Here is a 13,167-nt window from a genome sequence, read left to right on the forward strand (position 1 = left end):
AGCAGGTATCTGAAGAGTCCCTTGCTGACCCCTGCTAAAAATCCACCTTTTTAGGATTTAGCAAAGCTCATGCTCTGCTATCACAGCTGAGCCATCATGGCTGATGCAATGAATGGGTAGGGCACTGGTCTTGATTTCAGGAAGAATCAAGCCTGGAACACCACATTATTATCTTTAGGAAGTCACTTAACCTAAGTTGATGTCAGTCTAGTGATTTTTCCTGAAACTGTAGATGTCTGATAAGGGGTCAGGGTAATGTGGAAATTCAGAAACACCCATACAATGAATCACAGGAAAAGTGAGGATTTCTAAGAGGAGAGCCCAAGTCTTTTAATTGCCAGTGTCTGTCCTAACATATCAGGAGGGGAAGGAAAGAACACTCGATTTAGAACTATGGGAGCTGGGTTCAGCTGGAGTCAGCCTAAGAAACATTATTCTACCTTTGATAGAAATCCCCAGCCTAGGACATTGAGAGGAAGCTATTATCATCGTTTCTAAATCCAAGTCTTTCCATATTTTTCTAAATCCATAATTTTTCTAAATCTAAACTCATCATTTTCTGTACCACATCAATATTACAACCTTATGCTATCTACTTATTTTAAATAATCTAGAACAATAGTAACTAATATGGTTGGCATAGAGTATAGTTTCCTTAGGTTTCTTTTTTGAATAAATCTTTATTAGCTTTAATTTTGTCTAAGATCAACAATTACTATCCCTTATTTTTTTAAATAAATTCTACTCTTGATCATTATTATTAAGTTTGCATGTATGTCTTCTTTTTCCAACCCTCACTGATTTCTCTGCTTTATTTCTGCCCACTACTTTGCCTTGATATTACTTACCCTCCCCTCCCCTCAAGGATCCCTTCCTTATCCTCTCCCCCAACTCTTTCCCTCCCTCTTTATCCCATTGCCATTCATCTATATACCTTATCCCTTTCCTCTTAATTTACATACCCTTTTATACTCCCTTTTATCTTATTCCATCTCCCTCTTATTTCTTCATAAACTTAAAAGATTTTTATACCTTTCTAATTGTATCATTTCCTCTTTAATTCTTTCATGATGTGAATAGGATTCCAGAACTACCAGGCCTCCTCCCTCATCTAATTCCTCTGTGTCAGTTCTTTTATTGAACCTTATATGTCTAACTTAAATACTCTTTTTACCTTTTCCTACAGAGTTTTGCTTTTCAGAATCACATCATACCCAGCTCTACCCCAATCTTTCTTTGAACTATCCAATTCCTAATAACAATCTGAGACATGGGGTTTACATTTCCATATGTAAAAATAAACAGTTTGTCTTTATTGACTACATTTAATTTAGTCTTTGATGTTTACCTTACATTTTTATTGGATCTTACATGTCAAATTTTCAATTAAGTTCAGAGGTTTTTTTGTTTTATTTTGAAGGAGTTCTTTTGCAATAAAATCCTGAAAGTCTGGCAATTCGTTAAATATCTTTTTTTTTCTTCATTCAGGATCATGTTTAACTTTGCTGTGTATGATATTTTCAGCTGCAACCCCTAGTTCTTTTGTTTTTTGGTATAGAGCATTCTAAGATTTACAGTCTTTTAACACAGCTGTTGTTAGGTCTTGTGTGAGTCAAATTGTAGTTTGACCATATTTAAATTGTTTTTTCCTTGTTGCTTATATTTTCTCCTTCACCTGGGGATTTCAGAATTTGGTTATGATGTTCCTGTAGGTTTTCCTCATAGGATCTCTTTAAGATTATGACTGATCTATTTTCCCCTCTTATAATAACACTTAATGACAATTTTCTTTAATCATTTCTGATATTAATGTATCAAGATTATCTTTTTATCATAGCTTTCAGGTAGTCTAATTATTTTTATTTTTTCTCTTCTTGATCTGTTTTTCAGATCTGTTGTTTTTCTTATGAGATGTCTCACATTCTCTTCTGTTTTTTCATTCTTTATCTTTTGTTTTATTATTTCTTGGTCTTTTACAACTCCACTGGCTTCTTCTTGCCCAATTTTAGTTTTCAAAGCATTATTTTTTTCCTTAAGATTCTGAATCTTCTTTTCTAGTTGGTTGAATTCTTTTGGGGCAGATGACCATTTAACACTACTGTTTGCAAGAAGAGAGGCTTTTTTTTACTTCAATATCCTCCTCTGAAAATGAATCCCAGTCTCCCAGTCTTCCATATTTCCATAGAGACTTTTTATTATTGGTTCTTTCTCCTTTGCCTCTGTTGTTGTTGTTGTTGTTGTTATTGTTTTAACAAGAACTTGTAAATGCAATCATCTCCAATCCTGAGGTTTGTGAAGGGGAAAAAGGGATGGTGCCTCGGATCTCAATTCTCTTTCAGTTCTTTCCCCCAGCCTGGAACCTGTACCCCAGAACTTGCCCTCCTGTTGGTGTCTATAGCCAGGAGCATCCCACATTCACCACTCACCTCTCACCAGACTTGTGCTGGTTCCTTCTTGCCCAGGACCATGTCTCAGCAGCACAGCTGGGCTTGGTATTTCTTATCAGCAGAGATTCCCTCAATCTATCCTGACTCAGATGTCTGAGTACTCACCCTGTCCCAGGAGGTGAAAATTCCCATGGCTGAGGTAGAGGCTCTCTCTCAACCCAACTGGCCCCAGGGCTTTTTGTTTCATTGAAGCTAGTCTAGAAGCATTTACACTTCACAAGGACTAAACCTCCATCCTGCCATCTTTGTATCTTCTTTATTCTGCCCTAGCTCCTATTAGTTTTTAACTACTCTATGTTTATCCTGAGGTACAGTTTTGTCTTGTTTGTGGGGGAAATCTGGAGAGCTTAGAATTTTCTGACCTATTCTACTGTCTTCCCAGAATCTTCTCTCTCCAGGAACCTTTTCAACTTGGATGCTCATGACAGCCCAGGAACTCATCCACTCTTAGTCCCCTCTGCCTTTTTTTTTTTTTTGGGGGGGGGGGGGTGCATTCTTCCCAGAACCTCCATTTAAGGATTCATAACCAGCCACTTCTTTTCTTCCCAGGATGAATTCCACATTACCTCTAACAAGCCAAGATACCCCTACTCCCCACAAATCCCCCCAATTACACACTCTCTGTCTCTCTGTCTTTCTTATCTCTCTCTCTCCCTTCTTTCCCTTCCTCCCTCTCCCCCCACCTCTCTCTGTGTCTCTGTCTCTTTCGTCTATCTCTCTCTCTTTGTCTCTGTTTGTCTCTGTCTCTGTCTCTCTCTTCCTTGTCTCTCTCTCTCTCTCCCTTCTCTCCCTTCCTCCCTCCCCCATCTGTCTCTCTCTGTCTCTTTCTTTTGTCTCTCTATGTCTTTCTCTCTGTCTCTGTCTTTCTTGTCTCTCTGTCTCTCTCCCTTCTCTCCTCACTTTATGTCTCTCTCTCTGCCTCTATCTCTGTGTGTCTCTCTCTCTTTCCTTTTTCTCCCTCTCTCCCTTCCTCCCCCCTTTCTCTCTATTTCTGTTTCTGTCTCTTCCTGTCTCTCTATGTGTCTTTGTGTGTGTGTATATCTCTCTCTGTCTCTCTTTCTGTGTATCTCTCTCTCTCTCTCTCATATGTTGTCTTCCACCATTACAATGGAAACTCTCTGAGGGCAGAGACTGCTTTTTCCCAATGCTGTATAGTGTTATACCTGGCACATAATAGATGCTTAATAAATACTGAGTGATTATGAATTCTTTCCCAGGTAAAACTGTCCAAATCTCTGATTCTGTCCACTGATCCTCATAAGACCTGATCTCCAGTCTTCTCACCATGCAAACCATCCTCCTCCTCAAGATAAACTCTAATTTGACTATGTCCTTTCTCAAACATGGTGCCCAGAAACACAATACTACAGAGGTCATCTGGCCCTTCCAAGGTACAGTGTCTATCAAAGACTTCAGCCAAGAGAACCTCTTTCCTTTATATTTTTCCCCCCGGTTTCTTTGAAATTCCTGACTTTTTTGTTCTTCCAAATGATTAAGCAATTATTTTTGCCAAATCAGATAAATTTTTGGTAATTTACTTGGGATTACATTGAATAAGTAGGTTGTGTAAAATTGTCATTTTAAAAATTATATTGGCTTTACTTACCCATAATCAATGAATATTACTTCAGTTAATTAGATCTGACCTTATTTGTATGAAAATGTTTTATCCTTTTGTTTATATAGTCCTATGTCTGCTTTGGCAGGTATACTTTCAAATATTTTATACTGTCTAATTATTTTAAGTGGTCTAGAACAATATTTAATAATATTGCTAGCATAAAGTATAGTTTCCCTATTTTTTCTCTTTTGTTTAAGTCTAATTTAACTTTAATTTTGTCTGAGATCATGATTACTATCTCTGCTTTTTTTTTTTACATAATAAATTCTACCCCAGCCCATTATTTTATTTTTGTGTGTCTCTCATTTTTATTGCATTTCCTGAAAACAACATATTGCTGAATTCTCATTTTTAATATGCTATTTTGGTTTTATGGGTAAATTCATCCCATTCACATTCTAAGCTACAATCACTTCTTGTGCATTTTCCTCCTTCCTATTTCTCCTCATTTTTTTTCCTCCTTACTTATCCTATCTCTCCTCACCCCCCTGCTTTACTTCTACCTGCTACTTTACCCTCCTATTCCTTAATCTACCCATCCCTTTAAGAGTCCTTCCCTTATCATCTCCCCCTACTCTATCCCCCTGCCCTATGATTCCTTTCTTAATCTAGAAGACTTCTATATTTTTCTAGATAAATGGTGTTCCCTCTTTAACCCATTCTCAGAGAATAAGATTCTAGTATTATTCATCCTGCCCCCCCCCCTCCACTAGCTTCTGTATCAATTCTTCCTTTCATGTCTCATTTGTATAAGCATTCCTTCTTAGCTTCCCCTACACACTAATTTTTAGATTCATCTCAACAACCAAAGCCTTTCTTTCAAACTACCCAAATAATGGTAATAGTCATAAAAGAACTGATAATATTTTCACATAGAAGTAGTAAACAATTTGACCTTATTGAGTTCCTTATAATTAGTCTTTAATTTAACCTTATATTTCTCCTATATGTTATATGTTAAATTTTCCATTAAGTTTTGTTGGTTTTGTCACAAATGCCCCAAGTCTTTCAGTTCATTAAATAGCCATCTTTTTCCTTTGTGATCACACCTAACTTTGCTGGGTAAGTTACACTAAGTCATTAACCAAGTTCTTTTACTCTATGAAATATAGTAATCTAAGACTTATGATCCTTCAATATAGTAATGGTTAGATCTTATGTAATCCATATTGGAGCTCCATGATACTTAAATTATTTTTTTCTTGTTGTTTGCAATATTTTGTCCTTAACCTGAGAGTTTTGAAACTTGGCTATGATATTTTTTATGGGATCTCTTTTGAGTGGTGATTGGTGGGTTTTTTCTATTTCTGCTTTGCCTTCCTGTTCTAGAACTTCAGGGCAATTTTCCTTGATAATTTCTTGTAATATTGAAACAATTTTTTAAAATCACAATTTTCAGGTAGTATGACTATTTTTATATTATTTATACTCAAAGTGTACTCCAAATCAGTTGTTTTTGTGATGAAAGGTTTCATATTCTCTTCTATTTTTTCATTCTTTTGATTTTATTTTATTTCTTGATGTCTTAGAATGTCATTAGTTTCCCCTTGCCTGACTCTAGTTTTCAAGGAATTACTTTCTTCCTTAAGTTTTTGATTCTCTAGTTCTCTAGGTTAACTTCCTTTTTATAATTTCTTGTATTGCTCCTATTTTTTTTCCTAATTTGTTCTTGATCTCTCTTATTTGATTTTTTAAAAGTCCTTTTTAAGTTCTTTCATCAACTCTTTTTGTGCTTGGAACTATTTGATGTTTCTCGTTGGGAAAAAAAAAAGTAGCATTTTTAGCTCCATTATCTTCCTCTATGTTCTAAAATCCCTTCCTGATTTAATATTTTTAGGTTCTAGAGTCTTTTTCTACTCTGAAATCATGGGAAAATGCCTAGTTTGGACACTTGCTACTTACTAGCTGTGTGATTTTGGACAAGTTCATGACCTCAGTTTCCTTAAATGTTACATTAGAAGCAACATGTCACAGTAGGTAGAAAGACAACCCACAGACAGGAAGACTTGGGTTCAACATCCATCTCCAGTATACTGTCTATATGAGCATGGGCAGCTAGCCTGACCTCATAGTGCCCTAGGACTCTAGTCTCTAAGACTACAAATTTCAAAGGTACCCATCTGTATTGATAAAGAGAATTCTTCACTAGGAACCCCCTAGATGAAATCACAGAATCATAAGAAAAAAAAAAAAGAAACTAAATTATGTCTAAAGCTAGATCCAGCTCTAAACTGATTGCCCTATGTTCCCAGTTTCCATTCCATTTTGTGTCCACTTATGTTCTCTCCCTTCCAACTTTGTCATTCTATGAAAGTAGGATTCTGCTGTGTGATGTAAAGACTAGAGATCAAATTATCAAAAAGAAAAATCCAAGTCTGAGTCCCAGTGATCCTAGGTACCTCCACAGATCAACTCTCAAGAAAACTCGGGTCCTCCTGTCCTTGTTGGTTACTCCCTCCCAGAACCCACCATTTTAAGAGTCTAGAACTTGGGATTGGCTCTAATAGGAAGTAATTTTAATCAGGATAAATGTAAAGTCTTATACTTGGTCTCAAATAATATCAGAAGTTCAAGACAAGACAGGTATGAAGAAATACCATTTTCTTTTTAAAATTTATTTATTTTTAACATTCTTTTCTTTTTAAATTTTGATCTCTAAATTTTCTCCCTCTTCACCACTCCTCTACCCACTGAACAGACAAATTGATATCAATTAAACATGAAATTATGCAAAACATATTCCATATTAGCCATATCACAACTAAAAAGGGGGGGAGGGGTTTAAATAAATAAATAAATAAATGTGGCTGAAAAAAATATATTCCAATTGGTATTTAGAGTTCATCAGTTCATTGCATTAATTATAGTTGATCATTATTACAACATTGCAGTTATTGTGCACAAGGATCTTCCAGTTCTTCTCACTTTACTTTACATCAGTTCACATAGATCTTGCAAAGTTTTGTTATTGTTTTTTTTCCTGAAGTCACGTCATTTCTTATAACACAATAGAGCTCCATCACGATTATAAGCCAGTTTGTTAATTCCCCAAGGAATAAGCATCCCCTCAATTTCCAATGCTTTGCCACTACAAAAAGAACTGCCACAAATATTTTTGTACATAGAAGTTCTTTTCCTTTTTCTTTGATCTCTTTTGAATACATACACAGTAGTAGCATTATTGGGTCAAAGTACACAGTTTTATAGCCCTTTGGGCATAGTTAGATAAGTTGCTCTCTAGGATGGTTAGACCAGTTCTTAATTCCAACAGTTTATAAGTGTACCACCTATAATTCTCATACTGTCCAATATTTGTCCAATACTTGACATTTCTGTTGGATGTGAGATGGCTCCTCAGGGTTTTTTTATTTGTATTTCCCTAATACTAATTTAGAGCATTTTTCATATAATAGTTTTGATTTCTTTTTTTTTAACTGCCTATTCATATACTTTGATCATTTATTAACTGGAGATATGCATCTTATTTTTATAAATTTGATTCATTTTCTTACATATTTGAGAAAAGAAACTTTTATCAGAGAAATTTACTATGAAATTTTTATATTACTTCATTGTCTATAATGCCTTTTAGCAAAATGTAATTTCTCTAACCATTTCTTTTAATTAGGCTTAATTTTGCTTTTGCTTTATCTAAAATCATAATTGCTTCCCCTTTTTTTAAACTTCAACTGAAACATAATAGGTTCTGCTCTAGCACTTCATTTTAAAACAAGATAGCATTTTCTGAAGAAAAGATCTGGAGGTTGTCAAGAACTTTAAACTCAATATGAGCCAAAGCTATGACATGGCCACCAAAGGCATGGTTTCTCAGAAACAAGACATGAAAGTCTGAGAAGTTCAACTGAGGGCCTTTGGGGAGATGAAGGACATTCAAAGCTCTTTCATGATGATGAGAGATATGTTACCTTGAAATTGCTTCTGTCTCTTTTGTGTCCATTCTTTCTTACTTTTTAGGGGAGATGTCTATCTCATTGTGAGCTAGTCAAGAGAATATGACAACAGAAGGTGCAGGAGTGAAGTCCATATTGAGTTTTGCAACCATCCAATAAAGGAGAGAGAACTGAGGAATAACTCAGCAATTTCTTGACGTCATCCAGCAGCATGAACTTGTTGGGACTAATGTTATAGAAGAACTGTAATCTTCCCAAGGTCTGAGGTCATATGTGTGTTCCCATGTGCTGAAGAGAGTGGACTGTGCTTTTTTCAAGGCTGAGACCAGCCTACTACAGACCAGCTGATGACAAGACTGCAGAAACAGCAGCCCACAGGCAGGCGATGAGAAGAAACCCATTGACACCGATGTTCAGGGCACTGTTACAGAGATCTGTCCTACAACAGGTTGCTGGGGAAGTACCGTATTCTTCTAGGGCAGGTGGACAGCTGTAAGCACAAGACTTGATGACCCAAGTCTTCTTATCTGGAGAAGCTAAAAACAAGACAGAATGAGGATGGAACCCTGGACTCCATCCCTCCACAGAAGACACGCCATACATACTACATCTGCGTGGAGAACACAATGCGATGAAGTTGGGGCCACAAGACAGATGCTAGCAAGCTAGAGCTGAGGTTAGGACTTAATCGAGATTGAGAGACCAAAAGAAGAGGGAAAGAAACACGGAGGAACTAGAGCTCAATAAAAGCATAGATGAGAGATACTCAGAGATCTAAAGAGGTAAAAGAGTCATTTTATAGAGGCCCCAGAAGTACCCAACTGGGTCTGTTTCACCTCATCTCAGGCATGTAATCAATGGAGATTTACTCTATAAAATGAAGGAGTTGAATTTGCTCATAGGATCATAGATTTGGACCCTAAATGTTACTAAATCTATGTTGCTAGAATCACTCTAGCCATGCTTTCTGTTAACCTGACCAAGGTATCTGTGATGTTGGGTGATTTTTAGGGGCCCTCAAGGACTTGACTCTTAAGAGATGATCTTTGAAGAGTTTAATTTCAGTTCCCACAGTAAAGTCCAGGGGAAAGAGTAAAGAAAGAAATAGTTTAAGCCAGGGACTTCCTAGTGCACCAACCCCAGCACCGTGTGAACAAAGATCACCTTCCCTAAGAGTTAAGCCAATGTATATAACAGGACAAATGTTTGTCTTAAGGTCCTAGGATGATATATTAGAATTGGAAGATACCTTAGGGGTCATTGAGTTGAGCCCTTTTATTCTACACATAAGGAAACTGAGATTGAAAGGGGTAATAATTAGTAAGTATATGGATAATATATGAATAAAATACATTAATTATAAATGAATTAATTATATAAATTATATGAATAATAATAATGAGTAAGTATATGACATATTTGAATTCACATTCAGCACAGCTACTTGGCTACCTCTAATTGCACCACCTATACTCAGTAGCTGTGTGATTTGGGGCAAGTTTCTCCATGGTTGAGTTTCCTCCTCTTGAAATTTGCAATAACCATTCACATGGTTCACATTGAGGATTTACAAATTCTTTTCCTAAGAATAACCTTATCAGGAAGATCATTCAAATATTACTATCCCCATTTTACAGAGAAGGAAACTGAGGCTTAGGGAGGAATACTTTATCTAAAGTCACATAGTTAATAAGTATATGAGTTTAACCTCAAACCTACATCTCCTAAAATAAAAACTGGTAGTTTTTTCTGCTCGTTTCCTCGTGTATAGAATAAAGAGACTGGACATTTCTTCTCTGAGTCTGACTCTTCATCTGTAAAATGGGTATAATCATTCTACTTACTTTATGGTTTCCTTATGAGTAAATTGCTCTATAAACCCTAAAAATCTACAGATGTATAGGCTTTTTTTTTTTTTTCATTATTAGTCTTTATTAATGGTTATAAATCAAACCCATATTCTCCTCCCTTGGGACTGGCCCCCAGATAGATTACTTACTATGCCACGTGTTTAAGCAATATCTTGTTAGATTGTTACAATCTGTAGGCTTCAGGCAGTCACCAATCCCTGTACACTCGTGACACTTCAAGGCCCGAATGATGGAGGCTATAGTGGGAGACAAACATGTGAGTCAGTCAGAGACTGTCCTTGGTACATGGGATCCCAGTGGAGAAAGAGAATAATAGCTTCAATACTAGGCTTAGAATTTGAGAAAGAGCCAGAAGCCATTAACTCCAACTACCTCAATTTACAGATGAAGAAAGGTATGGGGGCATACAGTGATTTACAGAAAGTCACATAAATTTTAAATATCGGAGGCAAAATTTAAACCCAGATCCTGTGGCTCCACAGTCCATGTTCTTCCTCTGTATCGTGACCTCAGTCTATCAATCAGTTAACAAATATTTATTAAGTGCTTGCCAGAGTCAGACGACCGGGGGTACAAAGAAAAGCCCAATCAGTCCTTGGCTACAAGAAGTTCAGATTATAATATGAATTCCAAGGGCTACAGCCTACATCATCAACGCTGGGAGTCTTACTACATGAGGGAATAGAGAACGTGTACCCCCTCAAGAGCAGGAATGAAAGGTGGAAGAGAAGTGGGAAGGTTTGAGTTCAAATCTGACCTCAGATACTTAATAGTTCTGTTACCCTGTCAAGTCACTTAACTTAGCTTCCTCAGTTTTCTCATATGTAAAATGGGAATAAGAGCACCTATTTCCTAAGGCTGTTGTAGGAATAAAACAAGAGAATATTTGCAAAGCACATTGAAAAGCTTATGGTGCTTTATAAATGTTAGCTATTTTTATTTTATTATAATATAATATTGTTAATATATTATAATTAATATAACATAATATTAACAATGTTATATAATAATGTATAATTATATTTAATATAATTATACATTATTTGTATACCCAGATCTTAGCATATAGCTTGAATATGATAGATGTGTAATAAATCTTTAATGAATTGAATTGATAAACTTGATTAAAATTGAATACAAATTTATTCAAAAAACAATAAAAATGGATTTTTTAAAGTGATAAGATTGAATAGAGCACAAATCTTGGAGTTAGAAAGATATAGACTCTAGTTGTTCCTATGAAAAGTACTGGCTACATTATCATGGACAAGATATTGACCCTCTCTTAGTACCCTCCAAGTAGTTCTCTAGGATTTCCAGTTCTAGCTAAGATGCCCTAACAATGGTGGGAGTTTCCACATCAGAAGTTCCTCCAGGAAGCTGGAGGGGAAAAAAAGTTCCTCAAATTCTGACATTCCATGACAAAGCCTTCATTTTGAGTAGAAAGTGAAGGTGATAATATTGATAGCACCTCTTGGGAAAGAAGCCATTTGCAAACTGTAAAGTGCTAGTTATAGAAATAGGAGCTATTAATTTGGTAACCTCTCAAGGCAACCCTCCATTATTAGTATAATTGTTAAAGTGCTTCCTTAACATCAAGGGAAAATGTATCTGAATTGAGCTTTCCCTCCAATCTCTATTCTTCCTAATGCTTTTGGGGGCTCTAGAGAAGACATTTTTTATGACTTCTTTTCAACTAGTACAAATAGGAAAGAAGCATTAAAGATACTCTCTGCCCCCAATCTATGAATTTATTTATCTTAGACTGGTAGAAAGAACACCCTCTAGCAACTCCAAAACCTTATGGTTCCAATTCTAATTCCTTCTTTGAACTGATGCCTGACCTTATCAGGTCATTCCTTTTCTGGTCTTCAGTTTCCTTCAATTTCTATAAAATGAGAAGAGTAAAAACTGGGCAGGAGTAAAATGAGCTAACTCAAGTTGGGGGCAGCTGGGGAGGGGGAACATTCCCTTCCCTGGAAATCTCCAAGCAGAAGCTAAATGACCAACTTCTTTATGGGGGATTCTGGAGAAGAGATTCCTGTTCAGTGACAACTTAGTCTAGGTATCCTCAAAGGTCTTTTCTAATTCTGAAGGTCTATGTCACCTTCTAAGGCACAAGGGTAAAGAATGGAACAGGACAACAGATTTAGGGGATTGGGATTAAAAAAAGCTCTATGGAATACAGAAGTTATGAGGTAGCTGGTGGGCATGGGAGCAGGTAGATGGGAATCAGTGGTTAAAATGGAGAGTGTAATATTTGTAAAATACTTAGTACAATATCTAGCACATAGTAAGAACTTATATAAATGCTAGCTATTGTTCTTACATGGCAGGATTTCTTCTTTATTATTCACTCTCTAGATCAGGGCTTCTTAAACTTTTTCCATTCATGATCTTTTTTTGCCTGAGAAATTTTTACATGACCCCAGTTATACAAGGTATATAAAATAGGTATGTAAATTAATATTTACTGATAAAAAATTTATTATTCATAAAGAAGTCAATCTTGGGGGCAGCTAGGTAGTGCAGTGGATAGAGCACCAGCCCTGAAGTCAGGAGAATCTGAGTTTAAATCTGGTTTCAGAAACTTAACACTTCCTAGCTGTATGACCCTGGGCAAGTCACTTAACTCCAATTGCCTCAGCAAAAAAAAAAAATAAAAGAATTCAATCTTGGCAGAATGTTTGATACCTTTTACAACTGCCAAATTTTTTCTCAAATCCTATGTTCAGTTACACAATCCCATATGGGGTCATAACTCACAATTTAACAAGGTATGCTCTAGACAACTTCCAGTATATCAATTTATTGAATGTAGTCTCTGGGACAGGACACAATATTCCAACTAGAACCATGAGGCCTTAATATGAGTCCTAGACTACTGTACCACTAGCTAAATAGCACAGCTGCTTTATGGGAACTCACCTCTCTAGGATACGTGCCATCCACCCATTTCCCATACCTCTTACCTTGGTCCAACAGCAGCAGTAGAAGCAAGAGCTGGCACAATTCAGCTTTCATTTTGATCACTGAGTAGAGACTGCCCTACTCTGGGATGGTTTTATACTATATGACCTGGATTGGTCATCCTTTTTCCTTCCTTTCTTAATAAAAGAACTCTGCAAGGGAGGCTGACTCATAAGGTAAATGACAAGACTCCTTTCTCATTTTCTTACTAACTCCATCTCTGACTCTCCCTAGGTGTAGTGAGCCCAGAGGTCAGAGAAATTAACCCTGGATGACATGCTCATCCACTCTCAGAATTTAAAAATATCTTTTCCTCCATTAAACAGTTTATTACAATACTTTTTTTA

General features: G+C 36.3%; 1 protein-coding gene across 1 annotated transcript; it reads right to left on the reverse strand.

The window, feature by feature from the left end:
• Positions 1–7,708: 7,708 nt before the first annotated feature.
• On the reverse strand, positions 7,709–12,886 carry LOC105749637 (lymphocyte antigen 6D-like). The gene is made up of 3 exons (XM_012543880.2): positions 12,823–12,886; positions 9,979–10,086; positions 7,709–8,515 (listed from the first exon to the last, which is right to left on the reverse strand). The coding sequence occupies exons 1-3, from the start codon at positions 12,872–12,874 to the stop codon at positions 8,313–8,315; spliced, it is 363 nt and encodes a 120-aa protein (XP_012399334.1). The 5' UTR covers positions 12,875–12,886; the 3' UTR covers positions 7,709–8,312.
• Positions 12,887–13,167: the final 281 nt, after the last annotated feature.

This window comes from Sarcophilus harrisii, chromosome 1 (genome assembly GCF_902635505.1).
Source record: "Sarcophilus harrisii chromosome 1, mSarHar1.11, whole genome shotgun sequence".
NCBI classification, from domain to species: domain Eukaryota; kingdom Metazoa; phylum Chordata; class Mammalia; order Dasyuromorphia; family Dasyuridae; genus Sarcophilus; species Sarcophilus harrisii.